Source organism: Spermophilus citellus, assembly GCF_964194105.1.
Source record: "Spermophilus citellus genome assembly, chromosome: 7".
Taxonomy (NCBI): Eukaryota; Metazoa; Chordata; class Mammalia; order Rodentia; family Sciuridae; genus Spermophilus; species Spermophilus citellus.
This window is the reverse complement of record NC_138188.1, coordinates 68,041,574-68,054,900: the sequence shown is the minus strand read 5'-3', so window position 1 is coordinate 68,054,900 and position 13,327 is coordinate 68,041,574. Positions and strand designations below refer to the sequence as shown.

At 33.7% G+C, this 13,327-nt stretch overlaps 1 protein-coding gene across 1 annotated transcript in view; it reads right to left on the bottom strand.

The window, feature by feature from the left end:
• The window catches only part of ECT2 (epithelial cell transforming 2), a 94,011-nt gene that overhangs the window by 23,049 nt on the left and 57,635 nt on the right, over positions 1–13,327 (bottom strand). The window contains exons 18-20 of the mRNA XM_081301839.1: positions 12,069–12,150; positions 1,071–1,149; positions 801–920 (exon numbers count right to left, since the gene is read on the bottom strand). Coding sequence (XP_081157965.1) covers positions 801–920; positions 1,071–1,149; positions 12,069–12,150 — 281 coding nt within the window. The remainder of the gene's footprint in view (positions 1–800; positions 921–1,070; positions 1,150–12,068; positions 12,151–13,327) is intronic.

Here is a 13,327-nt window from a genome sequence, read left to right as displayed (position 1 = left end):
TAATTCAACAATTTTCCTGTAAGAGTAGTATGAAGAAAAATCTTAATTTGGCTATAAAATAATTTCAGTATTGGAATCATTACACATCATCTGATATACTAAACATTCACTGCAAAAACCATTAATTTAAAGAATAATCAAAGAATCATAAGGAATTAATAATATTTTTTATTAAATTCTCTCTTCAACAAAACATTGACTTTATCTCTACTGAAAAAAATCTACTTAAATTCAAAAAAGAACAACTCAGAATTATTTTGTGAATCTTGAGTAAATATACATAAAAACAAGAAGTTCCCAAAATTCTTGATCTAGGCATTTATTTGTATGGCAATAATTAAGTTTTCATTTTGACTTGAATTTGAAGTAATAGAAATTCATTTTACTTACTAATATTAGACCTTATCTTAAATACATTTTATTACATTAAACTAATGACTGGTTTCAATTTTTTTTTAAAGTGACAAAATTGGGCTTACTTCAAACTTCTAAATTATACTTTAATTGAAGCTTGGTTTTAAATATTCAGGGAAGTCACAAAAAGAACAAAAATCAAATGACTGCCTCAAAAGACAAACTATTTGACAAATTTAACACCCTCTCACAAACTAAACATTCAACAAACTACAAATAGGTATGCTGAGATTTTTGAGAACTTCATTTTTAATCTGTAATAAAATTTTACAATTTGATTTTTTTCAAAAAAGTCAATAATTGCAAGCACCTGTTAATAAATACATCTTAAATAATTTTTTAAAACAACAGTAGTGTGCAGTGTTATTATATGTGTATAACTTTACCTCAAGGCAGTCATTGAAGAGGAAAAGAGTCACTTGTTCTCCTCTGTCACAAGGGTGCTCACCTAGAGAAATTGTTTCGACTCGTTGCACTAAGCTTCGGTGAGAAGATAAAAGATTAGCCTGTACAGATGGAAAAATATTAAGAAATCAATTGGTATCAAGTAATGTTTTAAAAGCTGTATTTTAAATGAAAGTGCTGCCATGATGTTGCTTATATCAAAACTTATTAACAAGGAAGAAAATAAATGACAATCATCAAAAAATACTTACTGGGCATCCATCTACTTCATAAACAACATCAAAAATTTGCTTTTGTGCTTCTGTTTTTCTCTTATCCTCATTGATATGCCTAAAAAATTAAGTTATTTTTAAAGCTTTGAAAAACAGAATACAATATCAGAATATGAATACATCTCATGTCACAAAAAATTTCATATCAGTCTGTCTTGATTTTGGTGACTAAAATCAGTTTAAATATTTTTTTAAAATACACTACTAATTTATTCCATAGAATCTTTTTAAAAAGTATGTTTTCCTAGCGTATATCTTTATATTCGTTATACATTTTATTTAAAAAATTAAATGTACAAATATTTGGATTAAACAAAATTTTGAATTCTAAATATAAATTCAGTTAAGGCTTCATGCAAGTTATTCCCAGGTCATATGCTAATTATTTCTTGAAATAATCTTAAAATCACTGCTTACAGACAAAATGGAATAGCAGAGAATATATTTATATTTCTGCCTGAAACAACTAAAAAGCCAGTCAAAATATAAAGAAACAAAGGTTCTCAAGATACTTAAATCAGTAACATAACCTTCTACCATAAGAGTGGGTGGAGGAAGAACAACCTAATGCAAAAAGAAGGAAAGACATAGTAAGATTAGAGTGAAAATTAATGAAAACATAAAATAAAAAACTTGAAAAGATCAACAAAATTGACACTTTTAGCTATACTAGCCAAGAGAAAAATAAGACTCAAATTAGTAAAATCAGCAATAATAAAGTCTAGACATCATTACTAATGTTATAGAAATAAAATCATATAGAACTCTATGAACAACTACTTCAAAACAAATTCGATCACATAGGTGTAAAGGGCAAATTTTTAGAAAGACACAAACCACAGAAACTGACTCAAGAAGAAACAGAAAATGCAACACTTTTGATAGAACAAAGGACAAAAATCAAATGACCGCCTCAAAAGACAAAAGTATTTGACAAATTAACACCCTCTCATAAAATAAACATTCAACAAACTACAAATAGGTAAGGACTTCTGCAAGCTAATAAAAGCTATCTATGAGGGCTGGGGTTCTGGCTCTGTGATGGAGCACTTGCCTAGAATGTTTGAGAGACTGGGTTCGATTCTCATCAACACATATAAATAAAGGTCCATACCAACTAAAAAAATATTTTTAGAAAACAGATATATGAAAACCCCCATCATATATAACAGCGAAAAAATGAATGTTTTCCTCCTGAAATCAGGTTTGTAGATGACATGGTACTTATTTACAGAAAAACTTAAAAATTCAGTAAAAAATTACTATAAAAAGCAAGGAAAGCAAAATTGCAGGATATAAAGCAAATGCATTTCTATATAACATCCATGAACAATTCAAAAATTAAATTAAGAAAGCCATTCCATTTGCAATGTAACAAAAAGATTAAAATGCTTAGAATAAGGGCTGGGGATGTGGCTCAAGTGGTAGCGCGCTCGCCTGGCATGCGTGCGGCCCGGGTTCGATCCTCAGCACCACATACAGACAAAGATGCTGTGTCCGCCAAATACTGAAAAATAAATATTAAAGTTCTCTCTCTCTCTCCCTCTTTCTCACTCTCTCTCACTCTTTCTTTAAATAAATAAATAAAAAATAAAATAAAATGCTTAGAATAAGTTTAACAAAAGAAATAAAGAACTTATACCCTGAAACTACAAAACACAGTTAAAAGAAATTAAAGAACTAAGGCTGGGGGTTGTGGCTTAGTGGAGAGTGCTTGTCTAGCATGTATGAGGCACTGGGTGTGATTCTAAGCACTACTTATAAATAAATTTAAAAGGGGGAAAGGGTCCATCAACAACTAAGAAAAATATTTTAAAATAAAAGAAATTAAAGAACTAAAAATATATGGAAATAAATCTCACAGATCACTTAATATTGCTAAAATAACCATATACCCCAAATTGATCTATAGAATCAATAAAATCATATTCAAATTTGCCACTGTTTTTTTAAATATTATTGTTTTTCAGAAACTATCAAGATGGTCCTAAAAACCATATGTTAAATAAATAAGGGAAAAAAAATTCAAGGGGACCTGAATAGCAAAAATAATCCTGAGAATAAAGAACAAAGAAAATGGGATTCACACTTCCCAATTTCAAACTCTTTAACACAGTAATCAAAACTCTGTGAAACTGGTATAAGGATGGATCTATAAATCAAGTGAACTGAGAATCCAAAAACCAAATAAGCCTTACATTTCAGGTACAAAAGCAATTCACTGGAGAAAGGATATTCTTTTCAAAATAGTGCTAGAAAAGATTTCCATATTTATAAAAAATGAATAAACTTTGATCCATACCTTGCCTCAAATACAAAAATTACCTCAAAATGCATCATGGACTTTGTCTGGAGCTGCTCTGGACAGGAGCTACGTATGTGGCAAGCCAGCCATGGGCTGTGTGTGTGTGAACTATGAGCACTGAGCACACAAAGTGAACTAGACTGACGCTGCCTCTCTATTTGGGCTGGTGATGTATGTGTCCTTTTAGCTAGCTCTGCCTATGATCCCCACACAATACACAGGATGGGCATGGCCTTCCAAGTTGTCAATCTGCTGACAGCAATACATCAGGAAGCTAGATTCAACCCCCTGAAAACTGACCCCCCCTTGCCTCATTTAAATGGTTTCTTCCCAATAAAAGAGTTCTCTTGCCTGCCTTGTCTCCTTTGTGGGAGCTAGGTCAGAGGAGCCATCACAAACCCCCCCCAAAAAAGGTATTTCTCTGTGTGTCATTATTTCGTGCCATCCCAGTTCACCTGGAGTGACCCTTACTGGTTTAGTCGTGTGTTGAGCAAGACCTAAATGATTTTTATGGAAAGACTAAAACTGAAAATCTCCTTAACAGGAGAACATTCTTGTAGCCTTGGGTTAGACAAAGATTTTCTTAAATAATATGAAAGTATCATCTATGAAAAAATTAATAAATTATACTTCAAAATCTAGAACTCTTTTTTGAAAGAAAAACATTAAAAAAAAACAAGATACAGATAAGAAAAAACTGCAAATTACACGTCTAATAAAAACTTTTTAATCAGAAAATACTCTATAAAGAAGTCTCAAAATTTAATTATAAGAACACAACCTGGAGGCTTAGGATATAGCTCAGTTGGTAGAATACTTCCCTTGCATGCACATGGCCCTGGGTTCAATACCTAACACCACAAAAGAGAACACGACCCATATTAAAAGAGAGTAAACAAAAAATTTCAAGGTACATATCACCAAAGAAGATAATCTTATAGCAAATAAACACATAAAACGATGTTCAACATCATTTGTCACTACGAAAATCCAAATCAAAACTATAATGAGATAACCACTGTATATCTATTCGAATGCCACAAATTAAAATGACTGATCAAAATGAGCGTTAACAAGGACATAGAGACACAGCAGGAATGTAAAAGTACAATCATTTTGGAGAGTCTGACAGTTTCTTTAAAATATTATGCATACATCAACTAACTGATCTGTCCACTCCCACTCATACCAATTTATCCAAAAAAAGCATATATGCATAAAAAGACTTGTTCACATATATTCATATATTTATTTTTAATAGCCAGTAACTAGAAATAATAAAATGCCCATTAACACAAGAATGGATAGTGGTATATTCTTACAATGAAAATAATAAGTTTGGAGATTTCTGGGAAAGCTGGGAATGGAACCACCATTTGACCCTGCTATTGCCCTTCTCGGACTATTCCCTGAAGACCTTAAAAGAGCATGCTACAGGGATACTGCCACATCGATGTTCATAGCAGCACAATTCACAATAGCTAGACTGTGGAACCAACCCAGATGCCCTTCAATAGATGAATGGATAAAAAAAATGTGGCATCTATACACAATGGAGTACTATGCAGCAATAAAAAATGACAAAATCATAGAATTTGCAGGGAAATGGATGGCACTAGAGCAGATTATGCTTAGTGAAGCTAGCCAATCCCTAAAAAACAAATACCAAATGTCTTCTTTGATATAATGAGAGCAACTATGAACAGAGCAGGGAGGAAGAGTAGGAAGAAAAGAGTAACATTAAACAGAGACATGAGATGGGAAGGAAAGGGAGAGAAAAGGGAAATTGCATGGAAATGAAGGGAGACCCTCATTGCTATACAAAATTACATATAAGAGGTTGTGAGGGGAATGGGAAAATAAACAAGGAGAGAAATGAATTACAGTAGATGGGGTAGAGAGAGAAGATGGGAGGGGAGGGAAGGGGGGATAGTAGGGGATAGGAAAGGTAGCAGAATACAACAATTACTAATAGGGCATTATGTAAAATTGTGGATGTGTAACCGACATGATTCTGCAATCTGCATTTGGGGTAAAATTGGGGGTTCATAACCCACTTCAATCTAATGTATGAAATATGATATGTCAAGAGCTTTGTAATGTTGTGAACAACCAATAAAAAAGAAAAAAAAAAGAAAATAATAAAAGTGAACGAACTACTGATATAAGAATAAGTACTATCAGGACCTCTGCAGAACTCCAGACTACACGCGGCTCCTGCACAGGCCACTCGGCTGCTACTTATCCACAGCACAAGGCCATCGCCCAGCTCCCTCAACATCACTAGACACCCCAGCGTGACTCCATCTTGGAAAACCCTTCCTTGCCATTTTGTGGTGGGCATGGCTATCAAATCTGATGGCCATTTGAGCATTGATTTCCAATTCCTCTCCCCTTCCCAATGGTGTTAACTTGGCACAGTGACCACCCAATACAAGAACAGCTCTCAGTTGGACAGGAGCGCAATGCAAACAGGGCACCGCCCACCTGGTGTGAGCCTAGGGGAGAGAGGTCCTGCAGTTGGGACCTGATAAGTAAGAGAGGGGAGGAGACTAAAGTCTAGAGCATAACAGAGAGACCAGGATCTTGGAAATTTCCAGGCAAGAGAGGGAGACGATACCCGGGGCTCAAGTCAGACAAGTGGTCACAAAAAAAAAAAAAAAAAAAAGACCCGTGAGGCACTATTTCCCAGCTGGGACTGGTGGGCGGTACTCCCCACTTCCAGATGCTCCACACCAGGTCCAGTCTTCAAACCCTGGTTACCTAGACACCTACTGGATGAGACAACCCCACCTACTGGATAAGAGAAAGAAACGGATCTCTGAGAGTATTTTTTTTCTCCTCTTCTTTCTCTTCTACCCTTCTATCCTCTGGCCCTCACATCCCCAACATATGTAAAACCAAGAACTTTGCATGAAATAGGACTTTGAGGACTGAGTCACCTGAATAATATAAGCCCTTTCCTCTTTTATTCTCTTTTTTCCTTTTTTTCCTTCTTTTTTTCTTTCTTTCTTTCCCTTTTTTTCTTTCTTCTTACTTCACCCTCCATATTATACTATCTTAACATCCTGTATTTTTCTAAAAACATGTGTGTCTGTTTTATGTACTCTACTGTCCTCCCTCATAATTGTCTACCCCAAATTACCTCCAATCTATTCTCCTGCTATAAATCCTCTTCACTAGATTTCTCCTTCACATTTCCTAAGATATATTAACTATATACCCTGACATCTTCTCCCCTTAACATACCGTCCTACACCTGAGCCCCAGTTCATTGTCCACCGCCAGAAAATGTAAACCTTTTTATGAAACTACTGATTATATTTTAAATAATAATTGAGTCCAACATTTCTGGACATTGAGACTAAACTGTAAATGTTTTATTAACAACAATTTGTTCACAGGTGATCAAAAAGATTGTGCACCATGATCAAGTGGGATTCATCCCAGGAATGCAAGGTCGGTTCAACATACGGAAATCAATAAATGTAATTCATCACATCGGTAGACTTAAACATAAGAATCATATGATTATCTCAATAGATGCAGAAAAAGCATTTGACAAAATACAGCACCCCTTTATGTTCAAAACACTAGAAAAACTAGGGATAACAGGAACATATCTCAACATTGTAAAGGCTATCTACACTAAGCCTCAGGTCAACATCATTCTAGACAGAGAAAAATTGAAGGCATTCCCTCTAAAAACTGGAACAAGACAGGATGCCCTCTTACACCACTTCGATTCAACATAGCTCTTGAAACACTGGCCAGAGCAATTAGACAGATGAAAGAAATCAAAGGGATATGTATAGGAAAGAACAACTTAAATTAGCACTATTTGCTGACAATATAATTCTATTCCTAGAAGACCCAAAAAACTCCACCAGAAGACTTCTAGAACTAGTAAATGAAATCAGCAAAGTAGCAGGATATAAAATCAACACCCATAAATCATAGGCATTTATGTATATCAGTGACAAAGCCCCTGAGAAGGAAATGAAGAAAACTACCCCATTCACAATAACCTCAAAAAAAAAAAATAATAAGATACTTGGGAATCAACTTAACAAAAGAGGTGAAAGATCTATACAATGAAAACTACAGAACCCTAAAGAGAAATCAAAGAAGACCTTAGAAGATGGAAGGATCTACCTTGCTCTGGGATAGGCAGAATTAATATTATCAAAATGACCATACTACCAAAAGCACTATACAGATTTAATGCAATTCCGATCAAAATCCCAATGGCATTCCTCATAGAAATAGAAAAAGCAATCATGAAATCATCTGGAAAAATAAGAGACCCAGAATAGCTAAAGCAATCCTTAGCTGGAGGAGTGAAGCAGGTGGCATCGCTATACCAGACCTTAAACTATACTACAGAGCAATAATAACAAAAACAGCAGGTATTAGAACCAAAACACACTGGTAGACCAATGGTACAAAATAGAGGACACAGAAACTAACCCACAAAATTACAATTATCTTATATTAGACAAAGGTGTCAAAAACACACACTGGAGAAAAGACAGCATTTTCAACAAATGGTGCTGGGAAAACTGGAAATCCATATGTAACAAAATAAAATTAAACCCCTATCTCTCACCATGCACAAAACTTAACTCAAAATGAATCAAGGACCTAGGAATTAAACCAGAGACTCTGCGTCTAATCAAAGAAAAAGTAGGCCCTAATCTTCATCATGTGGGATTAGGCCTCAACTTCCTTAATAAGACTCCTATAGCGCAAGAATTAAAACCAAGAATCAATAAATAGGATGGAATCAAACTAAAAAGTTTTTTCTCATCAAAAGAAACAATCTGTGAGGTGAACAGAGAGCCTACATCCTGGGAGCAAATCTTTACTCCTCACATATCAGACAGAGCACTAATCTCTATGGTATAGAAAGAACTCAAAAAGCTAAGCACCAAAAACACAAATAACCCAATCAACAAATGGGCCAAGGACCTAAACAGACACTTCTCAGAAGAGAATATACAATCAATCAACAAATATATGAAAAAATGCTCATCAACTCTAGCAATCAGAGAAATGCAAATCAAAACTACTCTAAGATATCATCTCACTCCAGTCAGAATGTCAGCTATTATGAAGACAAACAACAATAAGTGTTGGCAAGGATGTGAGCAAAAAGGTACACTCATACATTGCTGGTGGGACTGCAAATTGGTGCAGCCAATATGGAAAGCAGTGTGGACATTCCTTCGAAGTCTGGGAATGAAACCACCATTTGACTCAGCTATCCCTCTCCTTGGACTATATCCAAAGGATTTAAAAACAGCATACTACAGGGACACAGCCACATCAATGCTTATAGCAGCATAATTCACAATAGCTAAACTGTGGAGCCAACCTAGGTGCCCTTCAGAGGATGAATGGATAAAAAAAAAATGTGGCATATATACACAATGGAATTTTACTCAGCAATAAAAGACAATTTGCAGGTAAATGGATGGCATTGGAGAAGATAATTCTAAGTGAAGTTATCCAATCCCAAAAAAACAAATGCCCAATGTTTTCTCTGATGTAAGGAGGCTGACTCATAGGGAGTAGGGAGGGGGAACATGGAACGAATAGATGAATTCTAGATAGGGAAGAGGGGAGGGACGGAAAGAGAGGAGGCAAGGGATTAGCAAGGATGGTGGAATGTGATGGACATCATTATCCAAAGTACATGTATAAAGACACGAATTAGGTGTCAACCTACTTTATATACAAACAGAGATATGAAAAATTGTGGTATATATGTGTAATAAGAATTGTAATGCAAAAAAAGTACATGTATAAAGACATGAATTGGCACAAACATATTTTATACAAAGATATGAAAACTTATGCTCTATATGTGTAATAAGAATTGTAATACATTCAGCTATCATGTATTTTAAAAAATAAAATAAATAATAAAAAAAGAATAAATACGAATCTCAAGATACTTATACTGAGGGGGAAAAACATTCAAAAGAGAATAAACCATGTGATTTGGTTTAGATAAAATCCTGGAAAATCTGTATTATAGGAAGAGAGAGAAGAGTAATGGTTGCCTTGGAATATGTGAGATAGGCAGAGGCAAAAGAAGTGGAACCACTACCAAGGCATCTATTACCAAGGGGCATGAGTAAATTTAGGGGGTGATAGAAAATTTCCTGAATTGTGTGATGGTTTCATAGGAGTGTATGTATGCCAAAATTAATCAAACTACATTTTAAACATATAATTTGAGGGGAGAAAAAGCATACTGAAGTTATTAGAAACTTATAATAAAATCTATTCATAATAATCACTTCTTGGCCTTTTGGCTAAGATCAAATGTAGTATCTGTTCTTATCAGTTTAATATCTGATACGTCCTCTATCTGAGGACAATATATTAAATGGATTTTTGGAGCAGGGAGATGGAATAGTAGCTTGCTCCATCCACTCCACGCATCGACCTGGTATTGCAGTACTTCCAGCAACGGTGCACACGCACACGCGCACGCGCGCGCACACACACACACACACACTCACAAAATCTATTGTAAGCAAAGCATATGTTACTAATGTTGTCAGAATTGAATTTTAGCAAGTGTTTTGGGTTTACTTAAATGGCAAGGATTAGTGAATTGTGCTGACTCGTTATTTGCTTAACCTGACAGATTATGGTGGTTTCAATAAATCATAATAAGCATTTACATGTTAGACTAGATGTTCAAGAATCTAAATCTAGTCAAATTCCAATAGGTTTATAAATCAACATTACAAATCAACACTAAAATATCTCCTATAATTCAACATTAATTGAAAACCTATGAGCAAGGCACTTAAGAATACATTGAAAATATTCATAAATTCTCAGGAAGCTCAAAAAATGTTAAAAGGAAAAGAAATCTTTAATTATTTGTCTTATGGATTCAGTTTATCTGTTAACAATCACCTTAACACTATTGTAAAGGAGGCCACTAGACAAATGATTGGTTTACTCACTACTATAATACCTATTATTAATAGTAACTTATTTCATTATAGTTTGCCAAAATATATTATACATAAATAACAAATAGCGTAAGTTAATAGAGTATTCTACACATTAAACAGGCAAACTGGGCAAGTAACAACCTCACAGCTTTTCTCTTTTATAAAAATAAATAAACAGTAACTGCCCATTTCATGAAGCTTATTGAAAAGACCAAAGCAAATAATAGTACATTATTTTAAATTTGTTGAGAAAAAGAGAATTATCATCATCATAGCCTCAAAAGTGTTATCCCGATTTCAGGATAACAAATCAAAAGTAGGAAAAAAAATTAAAAATAAAACCCAAAAATGTATAAAGGCTAGCAGGTGAAAACGTTAAAAACACCACAAGGAAAAAATAAAATAAAAAATGTAACTCCATAACCCTTTCAGTAGCAACAGAAGCTGGTATTAGCTAATTTGATGATTAATCTCTCACATAAGTGAATAATAGAGTTACAACTGGATTTTCTCTCTAGAGCTAGTAAAGTTTCTTTCTAAGAGCTCCTTTGCAAGTGTTTCTTTCTTTTCTTTTTTTTTTTTTTTTCTTTACTTTCTTTCCGTTTCAGTACTAGAGATTAACCCAGGGTCTCATGCATGCTAAACAGGCATCCTACCACTGAGGTATATCCCCAACCCTCCTTTGCAAATATTCTAATAAATGATGTCATAGATAAGAACCTCATGCATTCACAGGAATCATTCAATCAAATATATTAAATACATTCATGTATAAAGTTCAAAGAGTTTAAGTGAATTTCATGAGGTAAAACAGGTAATGGCAAGAATCTTCCACTACAATCCTAATAGAAAAGATCATTTCTCATCACACCTGTTTTCCAAATTAGACCTATAGTCAACAGCCTCAGTTTAAGGATCAAGCCTCTCAAGTCAATTTCATTGAGTTTGGACTTGTAATACATCTCTAATCAATATGGTACTAGCAATTTAATTCCATAAAATTCTAGGTAAGAAAGAAAGAATATAGAAATATTATAAACCTTTTTTTTTGTTTTGTTTTGTTTTAATTTACCTGGTCAAATTTCTGTTAACATTTGGGTAGTTCACATTAGTAAGAAAACAACAACATGCTGTAACATAACTGAAGAAAATGTCTATTTGAGCATTTATAACATTTTTAAGTTTCTAAACCGTTATTCTGTCTACACATAATAGTTTAATTTCAGAAACAAATGTTTTGATTTTTTTTTTATTTTTATTATTATTATTATTTTTTTTTTTTGCAGTTCTCAGGGTTGAACCCAGGGCCTTGCACATGCTAGACAAGCACTCTATCCTAGGCTACATCCTCAGCCTCTTCTTGTCATTTTAATGTGCAGCTACACTATTAAAAACTAATTTATCCCAGGGCTTGGGAGGCTGAGGCAGGAGGATCATGAGTTCAAAGACAGCCTCAGAAAAAGGTGCTAAGCAATTCAGTGAGACCCTGTCTCTAAATAAAATACAAAATAGGGCTGGGGATGTGGTTCAGTGGCCAAGTACCCCTGAGTTCAAATCCTTGGTACCAAAAAATAATAACAATAAGTTAGATATTATTTTATAAAAAGTTGCTATTGATACTCTTCTATTTATGACTAGCGTATCAATTCCATTCTAAATCTAAAGAATAAAAAACTAAAACAATGCACTTACGTCATTACTTCTTTAAGTGATCCAATAGCTTTTTCTAAAGTGCTTTTGTCAGGATTTTCATCAGCTGTATGCTTCTTAAGATCTATAAAAATAAAATGGCTGTTTCATAATTTAAAAAAATTCAATGGTTTCTGATCCAAGACTTAAAAATGTGGTCAATCTTGATATAGCCTGATTATTTTAAAAAATAACATCTACCCTTCACTTAAAAAAAAAAAAAAAAAGGTTTAAGCAATATTCCCTAACAAGCTTTTTCTTTTACACTTCACAATCAGGTATCCATACTTTTTTATTGACTAAATTTTTAGAAAATGTCACACTGATTTTCTTATTGAACTGTCTCAATTCCCTTCTAGTAACACTTGGGGACTAGTAGTAGAAGTTCATACTTCCCTTCTAGTAACACTTGGGGACTCCTAGTAGAAGTTCATACACATTGACTCTTTTGTATCCAGGTTGCTTATTGTGTTCCTTGTGCCATCCTTGGCACATTCTTACCACATCTATGTTCAATCTCATACCATGTCCACCCAATCTTTTATGTGGACTAATAAGACAAAAGGCTTACAGATCACATTCATTTTAGTCATGACAACATTTGATAAATTTCTACAAGTACTTAATGCAATAAAATTGAGATATGCAAATTGGAAAAAAATCATAGCTTGAGAAACTTGAAGGTTTGTTTATATACTGACATTATAATTTGTAAAACAGGATAGGTTTTAAGGGGGGGGGAGTTTTATAAGCTGGTAATTCTCAAATACATTAGATAATCACAATGAAAACAAAAATCAACTTTTTACAATTAGTACTTTACCTCTTACTAACCAAAACATTTTACAGAAAAAAAACACAGATTAAACAGTCACAAAAATCAGCCTCCTTCTCTGCTATACATATTACTATAAGCTTAGGAATCAAAATTCTTTATTGCAAATTTTTTGTTTGTAATTTAGCCTTACACTTTAATTTTTTTTAATGTAATAAAAGGGAAATACTGGGGAATGATATTAGCCAAATTGTACTATTATATTGTATACATGTATGATTATATAATAACAAACCCCACCATTATGTACAACTATAACATATCAATTAAAAAATGGGAAAAAGAAATTTATAAGCCCCCCAAAATAAAAAATAAAACCAAAAAAGTAATAAAAACTGGCACTGTCCTAAAACTACTCACTACTTTAGTCTGCTGAATGTAGAAGAATAAAATATATATATGTATACACACTCACACCCACATTCAT